Here is an 18075-nt window from a genome sequence, read left to right on the forward strand (position 1 = left end):
GGAAGGTGTCCCTGCCCATGGTAAAGGCTTGGAATGAGATGGGATGATCTTTAAGGATCCTTCCAATCCAAACCATTCTGTGATTTTACGATTCTATTTAGCTGCTGCTGCTCTGAGTGGGAAATACCTCAAGGCAACTTGCTGATTTGGGCTATCAGTGGCAAGAGTGTACCTAAATCTTCCACTTGTTTTTTAGAATGGGAATAATCTGTAAGTGTTCCCCTCTAACACCTAACCTTTCTGTTACTGAAGTCACTGCTGGGTAATCCAATGAATTCTGTGGCATGGAACAAAACCAGGAAACTGGACAACTCCTGCATCAGAAAATCATATGTGGCCAGAAGTGAAACCAGCAATGAATACTACATTGATGTTTTCAGTTCCCAGGTGACTTTCAGTGTTTGTTTTGGATGTGGGTGTCCATGTGTGGGAGAATGTTCCCAGCTATATTGTATTTTTCTCTATCTGTCTCTGTGTGGCACTGGTGCACTTTGAGAAATTCTTGAAGATGAACTAAAGATGTGGGATTTTGATGGATTCAACTGCTATGCAGACATTTATATACTACTGTAATTCCATTTTACTCAGTGCATTCAAAAAACTTTGCAAAACTGCTGAATAGTCCTGCCCTACCATTTATACAATATGTACATTTGTATTTCTAGTATACACAGCCAGAGCAATTAAAAGCTTCTGCTGCTGTTGCTTTATTGACTACATCATGTAAAAGCCTTTCTCACAAATTGTTTCATGACTTTTGCAGTTTGCAAGAAGATTCTTCATCCAGAAAGCTGAGAAGTAACAACAGCATCTTCCTTCACAGCCATGCATATGTAAGGCAGTCTATATTCTCCTCTCTTGTATGAGTCAAAGGGAAATCTGTTTTTTCAACATCTTTAGAATACACAGAAAATATACTGTCTGCTACATCAAAACCTTTATATATTTTATATATTTTATATATTTTATCAATTTATATATTTTATATATTTTATATATTTTATATATTTTATATATTTTATATATAAAATATCTTTTTTATTCCTAAGTATTTAGGCAGGGAGGGTCACCTAGGGTGATTTTTACGAAGAACTAGCACAAGTCATGCACTGCTTGAGCTGTCAGATGTCATAAGCAGCCATTAAATACTGGTTTATAATGGCCTTCTTCACAGAGTTGAATTTAACCCCAAACTATGACTGTTTCTGTATCAGGCATCTAGTTTCACCAGAGTTCCACCCAAACAGAAGAGGATTCAGAGAGTAAAAGGAGTTCTGCTGTTTTTCTGCCTTCTGATATGAAGCATTTTTTACCTTTGGTAGATAGTTTATTATGCTGGACTCCTGGTATCAGAACCCATCTCTCATTTGGCCATGTTTACTTTTGATTTACATCTTTTAGCCACAGTTTCTTCTGGAAAATAATGCACTCCCAGTGCTAATAAACTGGAGATAAAGAGGTGTGACCTATTTACCTGGCCCTGAGGTAAGAGGGAATTTTAAACTCCACTATAGGAAAGAAGGGATTTCACCATTACTCACATTACCTAAAATGACTCATTCAAAAGATAAGACAGCCTGTTTAAATCTTGACTTGGTTTGGTAAATGGTTATCGCTACCACACTCTCTACTTTCTTATTTACACGGATGTAGAAATATTTCTAAACATTTCCTTTAGCAGGTGATGCTAAAGCAGATAATAGAGATAAAAAGCCCTCTTCTGTGGGAACAGTAAAAACTGGTCTTACTGCAATAATTCTTTTTTTTTTTCTTTTTTCACTACCCTTTAGGACAGACACTTGACTTACTGTAAATTTCACAGAAGTTATATATTATGTAGGAGAAAAGCTGTGTATTTTAACCTTGTGCAGTATTTTAGATAGATCTTGTGTTTAAATTTAGTCCTAAGGATTGAAGTAGGACAAAGAACTCATCAGACAAGAAGTAATTCAGCCAATGGCCTGTGTAGCTTGGTTTAAAACTCATAATTTTCTTTCTGCTGTTGGAGGGTCAATAACAGCTGGCTGAAATGCACCATGTTTATTAAACAGACCATTTGCAGAGGGGACAGTGTATGCTTTTTATACCCTACCTACTGAGAAGGGAAGAAAATGAAATGAAAATGTCTCCTGACACTATCCACTAGCTTGGACAAATCACTTTTTCAGCTTTTTGTCTGCATTTCCCTTCATGTCTTTGAGCCCTGTAAATTCTTTGGGTTAGTCAGTGCAGATGGAAAACCAAGAAAAGAGTTCATTCATATTTTGAGCTTAAATCTCAGCTGAATCTGCTGCATCCTACTGCAATAATCTCTAACAAAAATCCTGGTTATGGTGAAATTACAGTGCCTGGAGTTGTTCCCCAGGCTTCCCCTGACTTGGCCAGAAAGCTGCCATGGTGGCCAAAGATTCAGAGGTTCTGTAACCAGCTTATGCAAGGTTGAGGAATTGGCTTCTGGGGGTGTGATGCATCCCTCTGCTAATTAAAAGCACATGTCCACACAAGGAATGCAGCTCTTCAAACGGGAACTGTATGTAATTATGAAAGCAGTAGGAGATAAGAATAATTGTTTTCAGTTTTAGATATCCTGTCTTCTTCAGCACTGCAGGAAGATTAAGTGAAAGTCGAGGAAGGCAATAACAAAGTTCACATGCACAGCAGGATAACTGATGTGGACCAAAGTAAAAGTAGGATCTAACAGAGTTCAAAGAATATTCCCTTCCATATTCCCAGCCACCAAAGAGGTTTCTCACAGTCATTATAAGCACATCCATTTCATGAGCCTGATTACCCACAGAGTGGCTGGATTGCACAGCTATCAACCAACTGGGCTGTAAACTGTGTTAATGAGAGGGGAGCTAGAGCATTTTATGTGAAATTATTTGCTTCTGTGGCCTAACTGGCTTTGGGCTCCTTTTGGACTCCATTCCTCATCACAAAACACATTCACTGCATGGCATGGTAAGGACAATTTATAAGATATTAAACACATTGGAAGGGCAATTTCTGAAAATTTCACAAAATGCAGTAAACTGATGTGTCCATGTGTGGGCTTAGGGATAAAATAAAAGGCAGATTCAGTGGAGAGTTAGGGAAAAGGCAAGAAAAACTAATTGAATAGGGAGCCCACAATGGCTGTACTTTGCCAGATTCGTGAGACACTGTTTGCTGTGCTGTTAAGGCCCAGGAGACTTAAAAAGTTAAAAACTTTAAACCAGGAGTTAAAAACTCAGAGGAAGCCATGAGGTATTGCAAGTGTGTTTCAGTCAGCAGAGCAATACCATTGTTCAATTTAGCAGCAAAACTGCTCTCTTGGTGGGTGCCATGGGTTCCAGAATCACATACGCTTCTTGCTTATCAGCCCAGCTTCGGGCTGCACTTCCCTCTAAGCAGCTGTGTTTAGGCCCAAGGGAGGAGATTTTGTCATTTAGGGCAGGTCCTAAAGGGGAACTATGTATCAGTGAAGCCTAGCAGTCCAAAACTGTGAACCTGTAACCCCTCACTGCAGCTGTTGCTCAGCCCTGAAGTTTCCTCAGCTGTTTGCACTGAATTTATACAGGTGCTGAATGTGTTGCTCTGGGTTTGTCTGGTCCTGCTTTCCTTGGAGAGCAGTGCTCAGAGCACAGCAGAACCTTAAAAGGCAGAGGTAGTCAGTCATCCCTTTTTTTAAAAGGCCAGAGGGCTGGTGCCCAAGTTGTTTTAAACCCTTCAGTGCCTGAGTGCTACAAACCCATCCTTCTAGGGGAGAGCCCACTGATGTCTCAGCACTAGAGACGTCATTCCCATCACTTTTCATTGCAGCTTTTATACTTCACAGCAAGAGATAAGAATTGTGTGAGGTCTAGGAGAGAGTATGACTTTTTAGCCTGTTGATAGCTGTATTTGTACAGAAACACGAATTCTAAGCCCAGCTTCTTTGCTTGTTTATGTGTATTAGAATAGATCCTAAAAAAGAATCAGTTTTGTGAGGTATCTTATGTAAAACTTTCAGTATTTTATGTAACACTTTCGGTAATGAAGTTGGCATGGAAAAATAAAAATGTACTAGTGGAGCTGTGGATGGTGTAAGCCTGGGAGGGAAGTTCTCTGTCAGTGTAGGAGGACCAAATACTAGACTGGAAGGACTAGAAAGGAACTGATGTAATAGGAATGGGGTGAAATTTAGGTCATGCACACATGTGCTAACAGCAAGAATTTCTGATATAAAGTAAAAAATGAAACTGATACTGGAGAAGAAAACAGACATCCTGAACAATCAGAAGAAAATTATAAAATGATAGTGTTTCTAGTAGGCCAGGAAAATACTTGTACTTCCATGGAAGAAGCTGGTAAGACATCTGAAAAAATGATTGAAAATAAGCCTGTGAGAGCTGAATTTCTCCCTCTTAGGGCATCAGAGGGTTAATTGCCAAAAGAAAGAGTAGCTGCTTCAGCCAGATACTTGTCCATGTATAATTGTCTATGAATCCATGCAGCTAAAAACAAGGTTCCTAAATATCAACAGAATAAGGCTTGTTGTCTCCAACAGGAGGAATAGGAAACCTGTTTTTTTTTTTGAGGTGGAACTTGTCAAGTCCAATAAAGATATTACAGACACAGCTGCTTGCCTTGGGAAGGACCAGACAATGGTCCAAGAGCTGCTACCTAATGAAGCTTCCCTCAGATCCAGTTTGTTTGTCATTTCTGCTCAAATGCTGATGTATTTGATGGGAGCACCAGTGAGTGGGGGGAAAAATGGACAGTTTCTTGCATAAAGCTGTGGAGCTTTTCCAGAACCTGCTTGCTTTGTCTGGAGGAGATGAACCCTTGGCAGGGTCTCCATCACTGGGCAGCTCTAAATACACAGGATGAAAACCTGGCCCCTGTGAAGTTGATGGAAGTTTTGCCATTAATTTCTGTGAGGCCGGGATTTCACCCTGGAAAGGGAGTCAAAAGTACATGCATGCTTTCAGAGACAGAGTGGCTGATTAAATACATCTGGTGGACTGTTCTTTTATCAATCATTGATAAAATAGTGTCTTTTAAATATAAACTTCGGGTGAGTTTAAGTGCAAAATTTAAACATGTCCTTTTGCAAGACTTAAAAGCATAATTTGTCTGTTTTTTGTCTGAAATAACAGAAATCCTGGTAAAAAAATTAACCCACATCCACACCCATCCACTCCAAACCCCTGTAGTATTTGACGTGCTGCAGAAGTGAGCCATTAAAGCTTAGAAAAGCCAGTTAAAATATTTCTAAATGATACATAAAACTTTATCCTCTAAGAATGCCATCCGAAGCTATGTTCCTCCTTCTTTAATTCCTGAGCAGTTGAGCTAGGGGTTCATCTGATTTCGGCAGGGATTGTGCTTTCAAATGACCCAGCACGGCCACGTGTGACACCCCAGGGAGCTCAGGACAGGCACTGACCCTCACCCACAGCGCTGCGGGATGTGGCCGGACACCCAGCACGGGCTGGGTGTGCACAAGGGCAGAGGGGCTGGAACAGGGCACAGGGGCTGGAACAGAGCACAGAGGCTGTAACAGGGCACAGAGGGGCTGGAACAGGGCACAGAGGGGCTGTAACAGGGCACAGGGGCTGGAACAGGGCACAGGGGCTGTAGCAGGGCACAGGGGCTGGAACAGAGCACAGAGGGGCTGTAACAGGGCACAGAGGGGCTGTAACAGGGCACAGAGGGCTGTAAGAGGGCACAGAGGGGCTGTAACAGGGCACAGGGGCTGGAACAGGGCACAGGGGCTGTAGCAGGGCACAGGGGCTGGAACAGGGCACAGGGAGCTGGAACAGGGCACAGGGGCTGTAGCAGGGCACAGGGGCTATAGCAGGGCACAGAGGGGCTGTAACAGGGCACAGAGGGGCTGTAACAGGGCACAGAGGGGCTGTAACAGGGCACAGGGGCTGTAACAGGGCACAGAGGGCTGTAACAGAGCACAGGGGCTGTAACAGGGTACAGAGGGCTGTAAGAGGGCACAGCGGGGCTGTAACAGGGCACAGGGGGTGTAACAGGGCACAGAGGCTGTAACAGGGCACAGAGGCTGTAACAGGGCACAGAGGGCTGTAACAGGGTACAGTGGCTGTAACAGGGCACAGAGGCTGTAACAGGGCACAGAGGGCTGTAACAGGGTACAGTGGCTGTAACAGGGCACAGAGGGGCTGGAACAGGGCACAGGGGCTGTAACAGAGCACAGGGGCTGTAACAGGGTACAGTGGCTGTAACAGGGCACAGAGGGGCTGGAACAGGGCACAGGGGCTGTAACAGGGTACAGTGGCTGTAACAGGGCACAGAGGGGCTGGAACAGGGCACAGGGGCTGTAACAGGGCACAGAGGCTGTAACAAGGCACAGAGGCTGTAACAGGGCACAGAGGGGCTGTAACAGGGCACAGAGGGGCTGGAACAGGGCACGGGGGCTGTAACAGGGCACAGAGGGCTGTAGCAGGGCACAGAGGCTGTAACAGGGCACAGAGGGGCTGGAACAGAGCACAGGGGCTGTAACAGGGCACAGAGGGCTGTAAGAGGGCACAGAGGGGCTGTAACAGGGCACAGAGGGGCTGTAACAGGGCACAGAGGGCTGTAACAGGGCACAGAGGGCTGTAACAGGGCACAGGGGCCGTAACAGGGCACAGGGGCTGTAACAGGGCACAGGGGCTGTAACAGGGCACAGAGGGGCTGTAACAGGGCACAGAGGGGCTGTAGCAGGGCACAGAGGGCTGTAACAGGACAGAGGGGGCTGTAGCAGGACACAGGGGCTGTAACAGGGCACAGGGGCTGTAGCAGGGCACAGGGGCTGTAACAGGGCACAGGGGCTGTAGCAGGGCACAGGGGCTGTAGCAGGGCACAGGCGCTGTAGCAGGGCAGAGGGGGCTGTAACAGGGCACAGAGGCTGTAACAGGGCACAGGGGCTGTAGCAGGACACAGGGGCTGTAGCAGGGCACAGGGGCTGTAACAGGGCACAGGCGCTGTAGCAGGGCTGCGGGACGATGCCCTGGCCCCGTGTGTGTGCCCTGCCGCGGCGGGGCGCGATGCGGGGCCTCGCCTGGGCTGTCCCTGCCGATCGCATCCCCGTCGCTGGCTGTGAGCGGTGCGGGGCGGAGGGAGAGGCCCGGCCCCCGGCCGGCCCAGCCCGGCACTGCCGGACACCCTCCCCGGCCCCCCCGCGCCCAGCGGGACCGGGCCGCCGCCGCCCCGCCCGCTGCAGCTCCCGCCGCTGAATTTGCTCCGCTCCCTTAATTGTTTCGCTCTCACCGAGAACTTTGTTTACAGTCCCTTGTGAGGCGAGCTGCATCCCCTCTTATGCTGGCTGCGGGCCGGTGGCCGCCGCGGTCCCGCCCGGCGGCCGGGAGGTAAGGCACGGCACGGCACGGCTCGGCTCGGCTCGGCTCACTACGGCACACTCGCCCATGCTCCGGCACACTGGCCCAGCCTGTGGCTTGCACTGGCACGGCTCAGCTCGGCACGGCTCTGCTCGCAGGGAGCCCCGGAGCTGCACGCCCCGCTCCCGGTGCCCTCGGGGCTCCCGGTGTCCCCGGGGCTCCCCGGCCGGCAGGGCTGCTCCCTCCGCTCCGGCACAGGGCTCTCCCCGGTCACAGCAGTCGCGGGGGTTCGGCACTCGCAGCCGCTCCCCGGGCGCAGCTCGGCTGTCCCGAAGCGCCGCTTCTCCGGTACCGGAGGGCTGGACGTGCACAGCCCGCTCGCCTCTCCGCTCTCTTGCAGGGGTACTCGGGACACGGAGATTCTAGCCTAGGTGTGTCTGTGGCGTGTAGCAGGCGCCTTTGAAAGTTTCACAGTCGGCGCATAAGAGAGTTGGTTTGTGGAGGGGCTGGGTTGGCTCCCATCCTACATCCCGGCTACGTCGGGAAAACGAAAAAGGTGCGAGAGTCTAAATCTGTTCCTGATTTTACTTATAAACTTGGTGAGAGAAACTTACTGCATCCTGAGGCAGCTGGTATGGAGGCAGTGTGTTCTCCTGCTTCTGTAGCTCAAGGAATGGTGCTGGAGTCTTGTAAGTACAAATTCTGGTTGAGTATTTCCAGGAGTGTTCACCTGGGGCAGAGCTGCGGGATTGCCTTGAGGATTACTATAATCTGTGGAATTCTGAATGAGTTCAGGCTCTCCTCTCGGGACAGAAGGACTCCTTAGGCTACTTTCCGTAGTCACTTTAATGCATAGTTTGAAGTGTGAGCATTATGATTTACTGAGATTTTACATAAGCAAAAAAGGGTGCCTGAAGTGTTGGGTAGTATAGAGAGAATCTGGTCCAGAGCTTGAAGGCAGAAAACTCAAGCGTGTCCCACAGGTTATAAGTAAAATATGAAAAAAAAAAGGGTTGTAGTAGCTCTTTGCTCTTGCACAGAGATTTTCTGTATGTGGGAAGCCCCCTGAGAGAGCACCACATTAAAATGATTCCGAGTTGAAACGCTGGAAGCTTCATGTAGACATTTCATGTGCTTCTTCTTTTCAATTTTGTGGTGAGAGAAGGAGAAGGGAAGAAACTTCATCTCTAAGAAGTTGCTCTGTCAGAATTTTTAATATAGACATTACTTTAAAATAAAAATACCTAAACTGTGTGCAGTCAGGGATAAATACAAATAAATATCTGACAGAGCAATTAATTTTTTCCAAGCAAGATGCTGGCAGAGTGGCTTAGGGGGCACAATTGTGCTGGGAAGAGCTTTCAAACAAATTGTTTGAAAACCGTGCTGTAATCCCAGTGGAAGTTGTCAGCAAGCACATTTCAGAGGTCTGCACTTGTTTTAATGAGATCTAGATTATTTATCTGAAGTCAGGATTTTTTTCCTGCATTTCCCTCCAAACTTTTCAAAAAGTTAAACTAATTGCTAGGTCGTGGGAAAAAGAATATAGTCAAGGAGATAAACAAGTAGACTTCCTTGTTATTAGCTAACTTCAGTAACCTTCAAATATACTTTGGCCATGTCACAGGCTTATTCCAAGGATCTTCTGGAAGAACAGCAGCCTGTAAAGGTTTCTGTTTGTGAAATGTTAGCAGGGTCGAAATAATGTAAAAACAGAAAAACCCTTGAAGTTTATCATTATACAAACTTACTCTCATGAATTTACTCCCATCCCCACTTAGACTCCTGCTTCCATGGTGAAATGATCTTCTGTGATCATGCACTTCTAGAAAGGGAATGTCAAGTAAGATTAGCGACATAAATCTCTGCTGCTTCATGAGTTTTACCCTGAGCTGCCTGGTGATTTCACAGCTGTTTGTGCAGTTGATAACAATTTCCATCGCTCTGCTTTCTGCAGAGAGTTACAAATCTTGTTTTTAAAAATCCAGTAACAGAAACGAATAACAGTAAATATAATGAACTTGTGTTTATTACAGAGAGTTCTTGGACTGTGTAAGTCTGCCTCTTTTTGTTCTGAGAAGAACAAAAGAGAAGGTTTTGGGATTATATTACTTAGGTTTTGGAATGATATTACTTAGGTTTTCTTGAAGAGATTTAACAGGTTTTTTTAGTGGTGTGTTGTCACAGTCAGTTCACAGCTAGGAAATCTGAGGAACAAGGAGATGGAGTGATTTGCTCAAAGAAATTGGACACATAGAAGAGACAAACTCCCGTGTATTCTGAATTATTATTCATACAGGTGATGTCAGCAATAGAAATTAAGTTAAATAAGATTTTTATCTACAGTATTTCTTGTGCATTGCCTTTTCCTGCCTGGTTCTTTCTGGGGGACTTGACTGGGTTATGATACTCACTACAGGATGTCACATCATCAAAGGAAAATGTTACATTGGGCCAGAAATGGGTGTCTGCTTCCAAGAAAAGAGGCAGAAGCCACTAGGAGAGCAGAGGGAGAACATCTCCTGCTTTGGTTAGGTTAGGAGCAGGAGTCAGCCCACAGCAGAAGCTTCACACAACTTTTATTCTTAAGAAGCTGATAAATATCCAACAAATTTTCTTGTAGGAAACTTCCATGCTAGAATATTGTCACCTCCAGTTCATCATTCAGCAACATCTGACACTTCAAGCAGCTCTTTCTGCCTTGAATTATCATACAAGCCATCTTCAGCACTCCTCTGCTTTCTGAGCCAAGAGTCTGTTACCATGGATTTCTCCTGGATCTGGTAGGTGTACATTCTGATGGATTTCATGTCTTTTTGATAAATCTAAACTTACACTTATTAGTGGCTAAATTTTTTTTCTCCTTCCTTTATCCAGCCACAGATTGCCACAGAAGCACATTCTTCTCCAACTCAAAGTAGTTCCTTAGTAGTACTTGTGGTATGATTAGGGAGAGGATGCTAGTGTTGCTAGGTATCTTTGCCTAAATTTCTTACCCTGAAACTTGAACCAAATCACCTGTTGGCTTAAGTCAGAAGTGACTTTGCTAGCAATGAAGATCCAGTGCCCTTTTCTTTAGGGCTGAATACCTTTGCTCACACTTCAAATAGGTTCTGTTGTTTATTGAATAGTATTTCAATAGAGGGTTGTTTATTTGTTTCATATGAATGCCTGCCTTCTTACGTCCTATTCCAGACAAGAACTGTGCTCCTCAGAAATCAATCCTCAGAATTGCAATTGACTCGATTATTACAGATTAGAATATTTTTTTATTCCTGTTAGATTTGACTGTATAAATATATCTCTTTTCTTCATAAATCTCTGTACAAGAGGACTAGAAGATTTTAATGCTCATTGAAGATGTATCTGAAGCAGAGGGACAAGGACTTTAGAGAAAGGAGTAAATACATTCTGATTAAAGTTTTTCAGAACTTTATTATGGGCTTTTTATAGGCTTTTTCAAGTTATTCAGAAGTTTCCCTATTTCAGTGACTTTTAGAGTACTTGGACTTTGAAATAGTTATTACAGTGTATTTGAGCCAATAGACCTTTTATATGTAAAACAGTTAATTTTTTTATCCCTCAAATTTGATAATAAAATGTTAAACTAATTGATTGGCAAGATCAAAAAACCATGACATTTAGGGGCCACATTCTTATGTTGTGCTGAACTTCTGTAACATTTTATGGATAAGTAATGCAGCGATGCAATATCACCAGTGTACATCTCACTGCTGTTTTTCATTATTGAAAATGCAGAAAACTTGGACTCATATCCAATGGGAACAGATCAGTGACACTTGTGAGCAAACCCATGGCTTTCCTGGGCTCTTTCTGTCCAATTTAAAAGACATTTAATCACACATTATGATTCAAAGGACAAAGGTACCAAACCTAGGAGAATTTAGGATATCTAAGGTGTCAGCGCAGATATATTTGCTTTGTCTGATAAGCACTGAATAAAATCCCTTTCCTACCCTTGGAGATACCAATTTCTCTTACAGAAACAGGCAGAATTATTGAATGGAACTGGTTGGAAGGGGCTTCTTGTGGTCATATGGTCCAATCCCCCCACTGCTCAGCAGCGTCACCTGGGCTTTCAATTATCTCCGAGAATAGAGACTCCAAAACTTCACTAGGTTCCAGTGCTCCTTTTCCCTCTCAGTAAAAATGTTTTTCCTGATGATCAGAGTGTTTCAGTGTGTGCCTGTTGCCTCTTGGGCTGTCCTGGGTGTGCTTGGGTGTGTTGTGTGTGCTCAGCAGGGACAGACAGGATCCTCTGTCAGGGCTGAGCTCACAGACAGCTGAGCACTCTTCCCCAGAGCAGTGGAACAAAAGCTTTGGCAAACCAGATCTGGGCTTCCCTTCTCTCTTGAGGGTTCAAGGGGACTTTAACACTCTGACTGTATCCAGCATTTAGCCTGTTTGTGCCTGTGGTTTTTTAAAAAGAGTGAAATCCTCTTGTAAAACCCATGGTCAGTTATAGGAGGTACTGAGATATAAAACCAAGGGCTCTCCACAATGAACGAATATATCTTAGCAACAAGGGTGGAGTGGTGGGAAAGGAAAAGGAGAATACAAGTATCTGGCAATTAACTTCCTAGTCACAGATGTGAAGGTGATAAAAGTGATAAAAGCATTACTGCATTGCCAACGCTCTTCCTTGTTCTCTGAGCTGCATATCGTGCTGCTCATGAAAGCAAAAGCGGCACAGCCCACACCAGAGTGGTGGGGAAGTCCTGGGAACTACTCACAGCAGAAAAACCAGTGGCTCCCCAGTGGCTCCCCAGTGGTTCCCCAGTGGCTCCCCAGTGGCTCCCCAGTGGCTCCCCAGTGTCCCAATCTCTGTGTGTGTTGGGGTGCACTGAGCTGGGTCCAGGACAGCACATCTGTGGCAGCCTCAGTGTTGGCAGAGCTCACTGCAGGCCCCAGGGTGACCCCACATCACCAGAGCCCCAGAGACAAGGCTGAGCTCTGTCAGGGCAGCCTGGTATGGTGGGGAGCTATGGGCTCCTCTTGCTCTGATCAGGTGGACTCTGATTATTCCCTGGGCTTCCCAGAGCCAAAAGGTATTTGTCTCCTGTGCAGATGAAGTCAAACTGTGCATGCTGTCAGGACTGAGAGTGTGCTTACAGTCTGGAGACAGGAGGAAAACAACATGCTGTACTTGAGATGAGTGAATATGATGGTAAATTTCTCTCCCACACAGTTACAGGGATGTAATTTCATGGATTTACAAGAAAACCATTGCTTTTGCATGAAGCCAGTGTAAATGGCAAGCTGTCAGTCTGGCACTGATGTTGCTGTAGCTGGAGATTCACCAGTTTTGAGCTGAGCCAATTGCAGGAGTCTGTTTGCATCCCCACTCCCCCCACATCTACCCCTTGCCATGACCATTTGAATTTTTTCCCTAAGTAGCACTTGCACTGAGAAAGGGCTCCCTGTTCATCCTTGTTTTTCCTGGGCTAGTACTTGACTATGTTATTGTGATGTGCAGTGGAGCAAATCTGGGTAATGTATTGTGTGTAGGTGTATAAAGAAACTGTGTGGAAAAATTGTGTGAGCAAAAATCAAAACAATGTGTGAACTTCACCTCTTTGTGAGAAAATGTAATGCCATTGAAATTGAAACTACATCCAGAAGTACTGACTTTAGGATGTAACTTAATGTAGGATTTGGCCCACAGCACTAATGTTGGTGTCTGTCTTGGTTGGTGACTCTGATCTTTCTAGCACTTACATACATATTGTGGACTTTTATAAGAAGTGATTCAGATCCTTCACAATCAGTCGTGTCACTGTTTATCTTGTGCAGGTCTGAATGTCTGGTTGTTTGTGATCCCAAGGGGACTCTTCTGTGTCCCCATTTATCTTATAAATAATTGGTAATTATGGGTTGAACTCATGCTCTTCTCTCCACAGTGCAGCACACGCTCAGCAGAGCCTGCTCTAGCCTGAGAACGGGCCCAGTCAATCCAACCAAGATGACAAACGAACCTGTCAAAGAGATCCTGGGCACCCCAAAGCAGCCTGATTCCGTACCCACAGAGAAGAGTAACAACAATGACTGTGTGATTACCACCATCCCCCTGGTCAGTGAATGCCAGCTGACAGCAGCCACGGGGGGAGCAGAGCTCTCCTGCTACCGCTGCACCATTCCCTTCGGCGTGGTCATCCTGATAGCCGGCATCGTGGTGACTGCCGTGGCGTACAGCTTCAACTCCCATGGATCCATCATCTCCGTCTTTGGGCTGGTCCTCTTGTCCTCAGGACTCATTCTGCTGGCTTCCAGCGTGGTGTGCTGGAAAATCAGGCAGCAGAACAAGAAAGCAAAGAGGCGGGAGAGCCAGACAGCGCTTGTGGCAAACCAGAGAACCTTGTTTGGTTAGAGGCAGCCGAGAGAAGGCTAGACAGAAGGCAGAACCTTTGTAAGTCAACTTGGCTATTTATCAGTAGGAGAGATTGCAGGTTTTAATTTAACTGTGGAAACCAACTGAAATGAAAATGGAATGGATTAAGGAATACTTGTAGCAACTCTGCAAGTGCTCTCAGTATATTTCTTACTGCAGACTTGGTAGTGATTCTTTCCAAGACAGAGGAAAACCCATTTTTCCTTCACAGAAAATTGTGTCACATAACTGTAACTATCCTAACTGTGTTCTCCAACATGCTGATTGTGTTGGAAAGGGAACTTGTGGGAACTGAGAAAATGACTTGAACTGACTTGAAATGCCAGAGGTCTCCTTAAAACACTGATATTTGTCCGAGGGAGAAGTCACAGCATTTGAAGTGACTACAAGATTATGGCCAGAGTATCTGGGACTTAAACTGTAGCTAAAAAACAAAAAGGCAATAAGAACACATTGCAAATTGCTCAATAAGCTGATTCTTATATTTTATGTAACTTCCCCCTCCCAATACCTGTGGTACTTTCCCCCTTTTTTAAATCAACTAATATTGATTTTGTTTCACTATTGAATAGAAGTCAGTAGAAATGTGTAATTATGTTGTTTAACCTAAATAACGAGGTATGATCATAGCTTAAAACATGAGACTTTTTTGTAAATTAGAGTGATCAGGTTTAGCACTTTTGATTTTTTGCTATAAAATTAAAAAATAAATTTCATTACAATAATATCCAGTGCTGCTAGACCTTTAGAAAATATTTCTTTATTGCTGTTAAGATAGCTTGTATCTTTGACTCTGACTGCTTTATATTTCTATTTTGTAGAACAACCCCTGTGACAATAACTGTGAGCACATGTATTGATGATCTCTTACAAAAACCTCTCCACCTCTGTGGACTTGGGTTTGATAATTCAACCCTCTGCAGCTTGATTAACAGCTCTGTTATTGAAAAATCATAGCAGACAGTTCTGCAGACACTCACTGTCACAGTCAGTTTGAGACATAACTATTAATAATAACTTGTAGAAGCAAAGCTATGTGTAGTGTTTGCTGACTGAGCTTTGGGATTACAAATCTTCATGAGAAGCAGGTGCCAGGTGTCCCCTGCTTGTGACTGAGTGTTGATTCTGTAACTCTTGTGTTGTAGAGGTCTTCCAGCTTTTCTCAGTTAATGGATTATTGAGGGGTTTGTCCCAGATTGAAGCAAACCAGAAGATTATTTCTCCTTCTTGAGGGACAAGTGGTGCTGAGCTGTGTCACAGGTTTCCACCCCAGTGTGTAGGAGAAGGCAGAGGGGCTGCATGGAGCTCTTTCTATTTTTTCTCTCTTTTATTTTCCCCCTTACTTTCTCCAGACTCAAAAGGGCTGGGTGTGATTTTTGCTTTCCACTACCAAGGTGAGACAGGCCTGTGTCTTCTCTTTGCCCTCAGAGCCTCTGGCAGCTGGGATGGTTTTGGTGATGCTGCTGCAGAGCCCACCTGCCAAAGAGGTGCTGCAGGGGGCTCCTTCTCAGCTCCTCCTGGATCCCTACACTTCTCCTGCTGAAACCACCCAGGAATTCTGGCTTAGGTGCCACCATTTCCTCTGCTCTCCATGGTTTAAGCTTGTTACATCCATAACTTATCCCTGGATTTGCAAACTGCACCTCGTGTTTTAAATAGAGCGAGCTATATGTGCAGGAGGGGATGTTTGGGGTCAGTATTTGCGTTGCCACACTCCGTGGTTACCAGACGCTATAATAAAATCACTTGCATCAGAGGAAAGCTGACAACACATTTTAGCACTTCCATAGCCCTCACTTAATCACGGCAGGAAGCTTTCCTGCTGCTAGGAGAACATGTTGCGTCACCAGAACATCTGACACCGGTGTCTAGTGTCAATCACTTTGCTTAAGGTCATTAAAAATATTAGGGTGTCCCCTTACGATGTACAGGTTTTGCATGAGTGACAATTCATGGGAAATGCATAGCATGATAAATAATGGAACAGGTGGACTAAAGTGGTGTCTTTCCTGTTTAAAATGAGAAAAGTGATTGACATCAGCAAAGCTGGATAAGCTAAATAGAGCTGTTCATCTTTTTCCCTTTCTGGGAACACAATAGTTTTTCTGACTCCTTCTTCCTCCCCATTTCTTTTTTCATCAGTGGAATTTTGGGGGCTGCTGAGGAGAGGACTGCAGGGGCTACAGCGATGCAGTGATTTCCACTATGTGTGTGGCACTTTGGCTCCATGATTCCTAGGCTGAGCCCAGAGCAGGAGCTGCCCACTGCCCTCTCCAGAATTGTTTCCCACACATGGCTCCTCCTTTGGCCATCACTGTGATGTGGAAGGAAGGTAGAGGTACAAGGTGAGGCTCAGCTCCAAGTCAAATAAGAAAAGCCAAACTCAGTGGGATAAAGACAATGGGGGTTTTGCAGCATCTTTGTTTCAGGAAGGGTAAATAGGAGTGAGTAAGAATTGCTCTGCTACTCCTAGAGATTATTTCCCTTTCCTTATCCCTGCTCTCTTTTGCAGTGCATAGGCAAGGACACAGCAGAGTTCCTGGCCCATACTCTGCCTTGCTGATTGTGGGCATTACCCAGGCTGTGAGCAGTGACAGACACATTGCAGTGACCCTGGGTGTGATCCCCTGGCACAGCAAAGCTTCAGGCACAGCGTGGTCTCTGCAGTCCCACTGGACAGGCTGGGAGGTCTCTGGGTGAGAGGGGCTGCTGAGCTCATCAGCATCCTCTGTGTCCTTTAGAGATGAGGTACCAGCACCAGCACCTTCCTACCAACAAGCAATGAAAGGCTGTGCAGAAAGGATTCTTTGTCCTTTGTTCAGAGGAGCAAAACAGTGATTTTATGGGGCAGAATCCCAGGACCTGATCCTGGTGTCCTGCAGGAGCAAAGCAGAGATAGTGAGCAATTCAGGCAGAGATTTTTATGCTGTTGAAGGTGTTTTCAAAGGTTTCATCGCTGTTTGCATGGCCTTAGAAACTGACTTTTCCCCTATGATTTGTTTGCACTGATTTTGGACCAGTCTGAAGCAGAAGTAGCATCCTTTCTGACTGACCAGAGATGACATCTGACCCATGTCTCTCACTCTGTGCTTTTTTCTTCTTGCAAATCTATGTATTTCAGATATTTTCATTATTATCCTGTCTCTCTCTGCACACCCAGGAACAACACATCCTTTTCAGCCCTTAAAGCCCAACCAAACTTTCTGCTTCATATTTTGTACCCCATGACCTAATCTGGATTGATTTGGAGTTTCATGCCTGGGTGCTGCAGTGCACCACTTTTAATACAAAGCCATCTGGAGCTCCAGGATTGCTGTTTGGTGTTTCTCATGGGAATCTGAGAAGCAGAAGGACATAACCCTGTGGAGATCAAAGTGACTTTCCAGTTCAGAAACACCTTCCCTTCTGGTGTGAAAAGGCTTTGAATGCCACAAATGGTGTTTCAGTTCTGGGAGAGGCTGGGTGGGAGCTGATGCAAATTTTATTGTCGCAATTGCTTGTCTATCCCTTCCTGAAAGCCCTGGCAGCCCTGCACAAGCAAAACTGCCCTCACAAGGATAGAAGATTATCTAATAGAGGAATTGCGCTAGTGCTCCAGGCAAATGTTACAGCAATCTTAATAATTTCCAAACCTAAGCACAGGAAATTGTGTCTGTAACTACACCCTGTATTGCTGTTATACACAAAGACAGTTATAGCCTGAGACAGTATTTTAAAATAATAGATTGGTATGACAATGCTTAGATTTTGTTCAAGTCAAAATGCCCAATTTGCAATTCTCCCATCACTTCATGTGCTGTGTTTTGTATGTGACTGGCTTTAATACCATAATTCTCCAGGTTTAAACAATAAATAAAAGGAGAGAGAGAGAAAGAGAGAAAGGTTAGTTTCATGGACTTGTGTCAAGAATTAAGTTTCTCTGCCATGGACACTTGGGAGAGCTCCTGTTACCAAACAGCAAATGTAAAGTATTACTGCAGCTCCACAGAACAGGAACCAGCCCTGAGTGTGGAACGAAGAGAGGCCTGAGAGCCTCATCAGCATCCGGAAGAGTCAGGCCAGGAACAAGCCCTCTGGAATATCCCCTATTCCTGCCTCAGCTTTGCTTATCCAGAGTCAAACCCAGGGTTACTGCTCCTTTGATATCTGAGATGGAAATTGTGTATTATTAGCAGGTTTCACCTAATTTGTTTTTACAATGGGGTGCAAAATAAGGAGAGCAGAACAATATTGGCAGCCATCATTTTGCATAGGTATTATCAATACCTCTGAGCATTGACAGACACCATTTGCTTTTATATTTCCTATACCTTTGATGCCTGTAGCTTGTATGACATTTTAGCTACATCATTATAA

General features: G+C 44.9%; 1 protein-coding gene across 4 annotated transcripts; it reads left to right on the top strand.

Annotated features, from left to right (window-relative positions):
• The first annotated feature begins 7182 nt into the window (after window positions 1-7182).
• On the top strand, window positions 7183-16064 carry TMEM100 (transmembrane protein 100). 4 transcript variants are annotated; one of them, XM_058852551.1, is made up of 3 exons: window positions 7183-7340; window positions 9934-10093; window positions 13232-16064. In XM_058852551.1, exon 3 carries the CDS (start codon window positions 13294-13296, stop codon window positions 13696-13698), a length of 405 nt encoding a protein of 134 aa, XP_058708534.1. In that variant the 5' UTR covers window positions 7183-7340; window positions 9934-10093; window positions 13232-13293; the 3' UTR covers window positions 13699-16064. The 4 variants fall into 4 exon arrangements, with proteins under 4 accessions (XP_058708534.1, XP_058708536.1, XP_058708537.1 ...); XM_058852553.1 differs by lacking the exon at window positions 7183-7340 and adding an exon at window positions 7561-7741; XM_058852554.1 differs by lacking the exon at window positions 7183-7340 and adding an exon at window positions 7784-7999.
• The last annotated feature ends 2011 nt before the right edge of the window (window positions 16065-18075 follow it).

Source organism: Poecile atricapillus, chromosome 17 (assembly GCF_030490865.1).
Source record: "Poecile atricapillus isolate bPoeAtr1 chromosome 17, bPoeAtr1.hap1, whole genome shotgun sequence".
NCBI classification, from domain to species: domain Eukaryota; kingdom Metazoa; phylum Chordata; class Aves; order Passeriformes; family Paridae; genus Poecile; species Poecile atricapillus.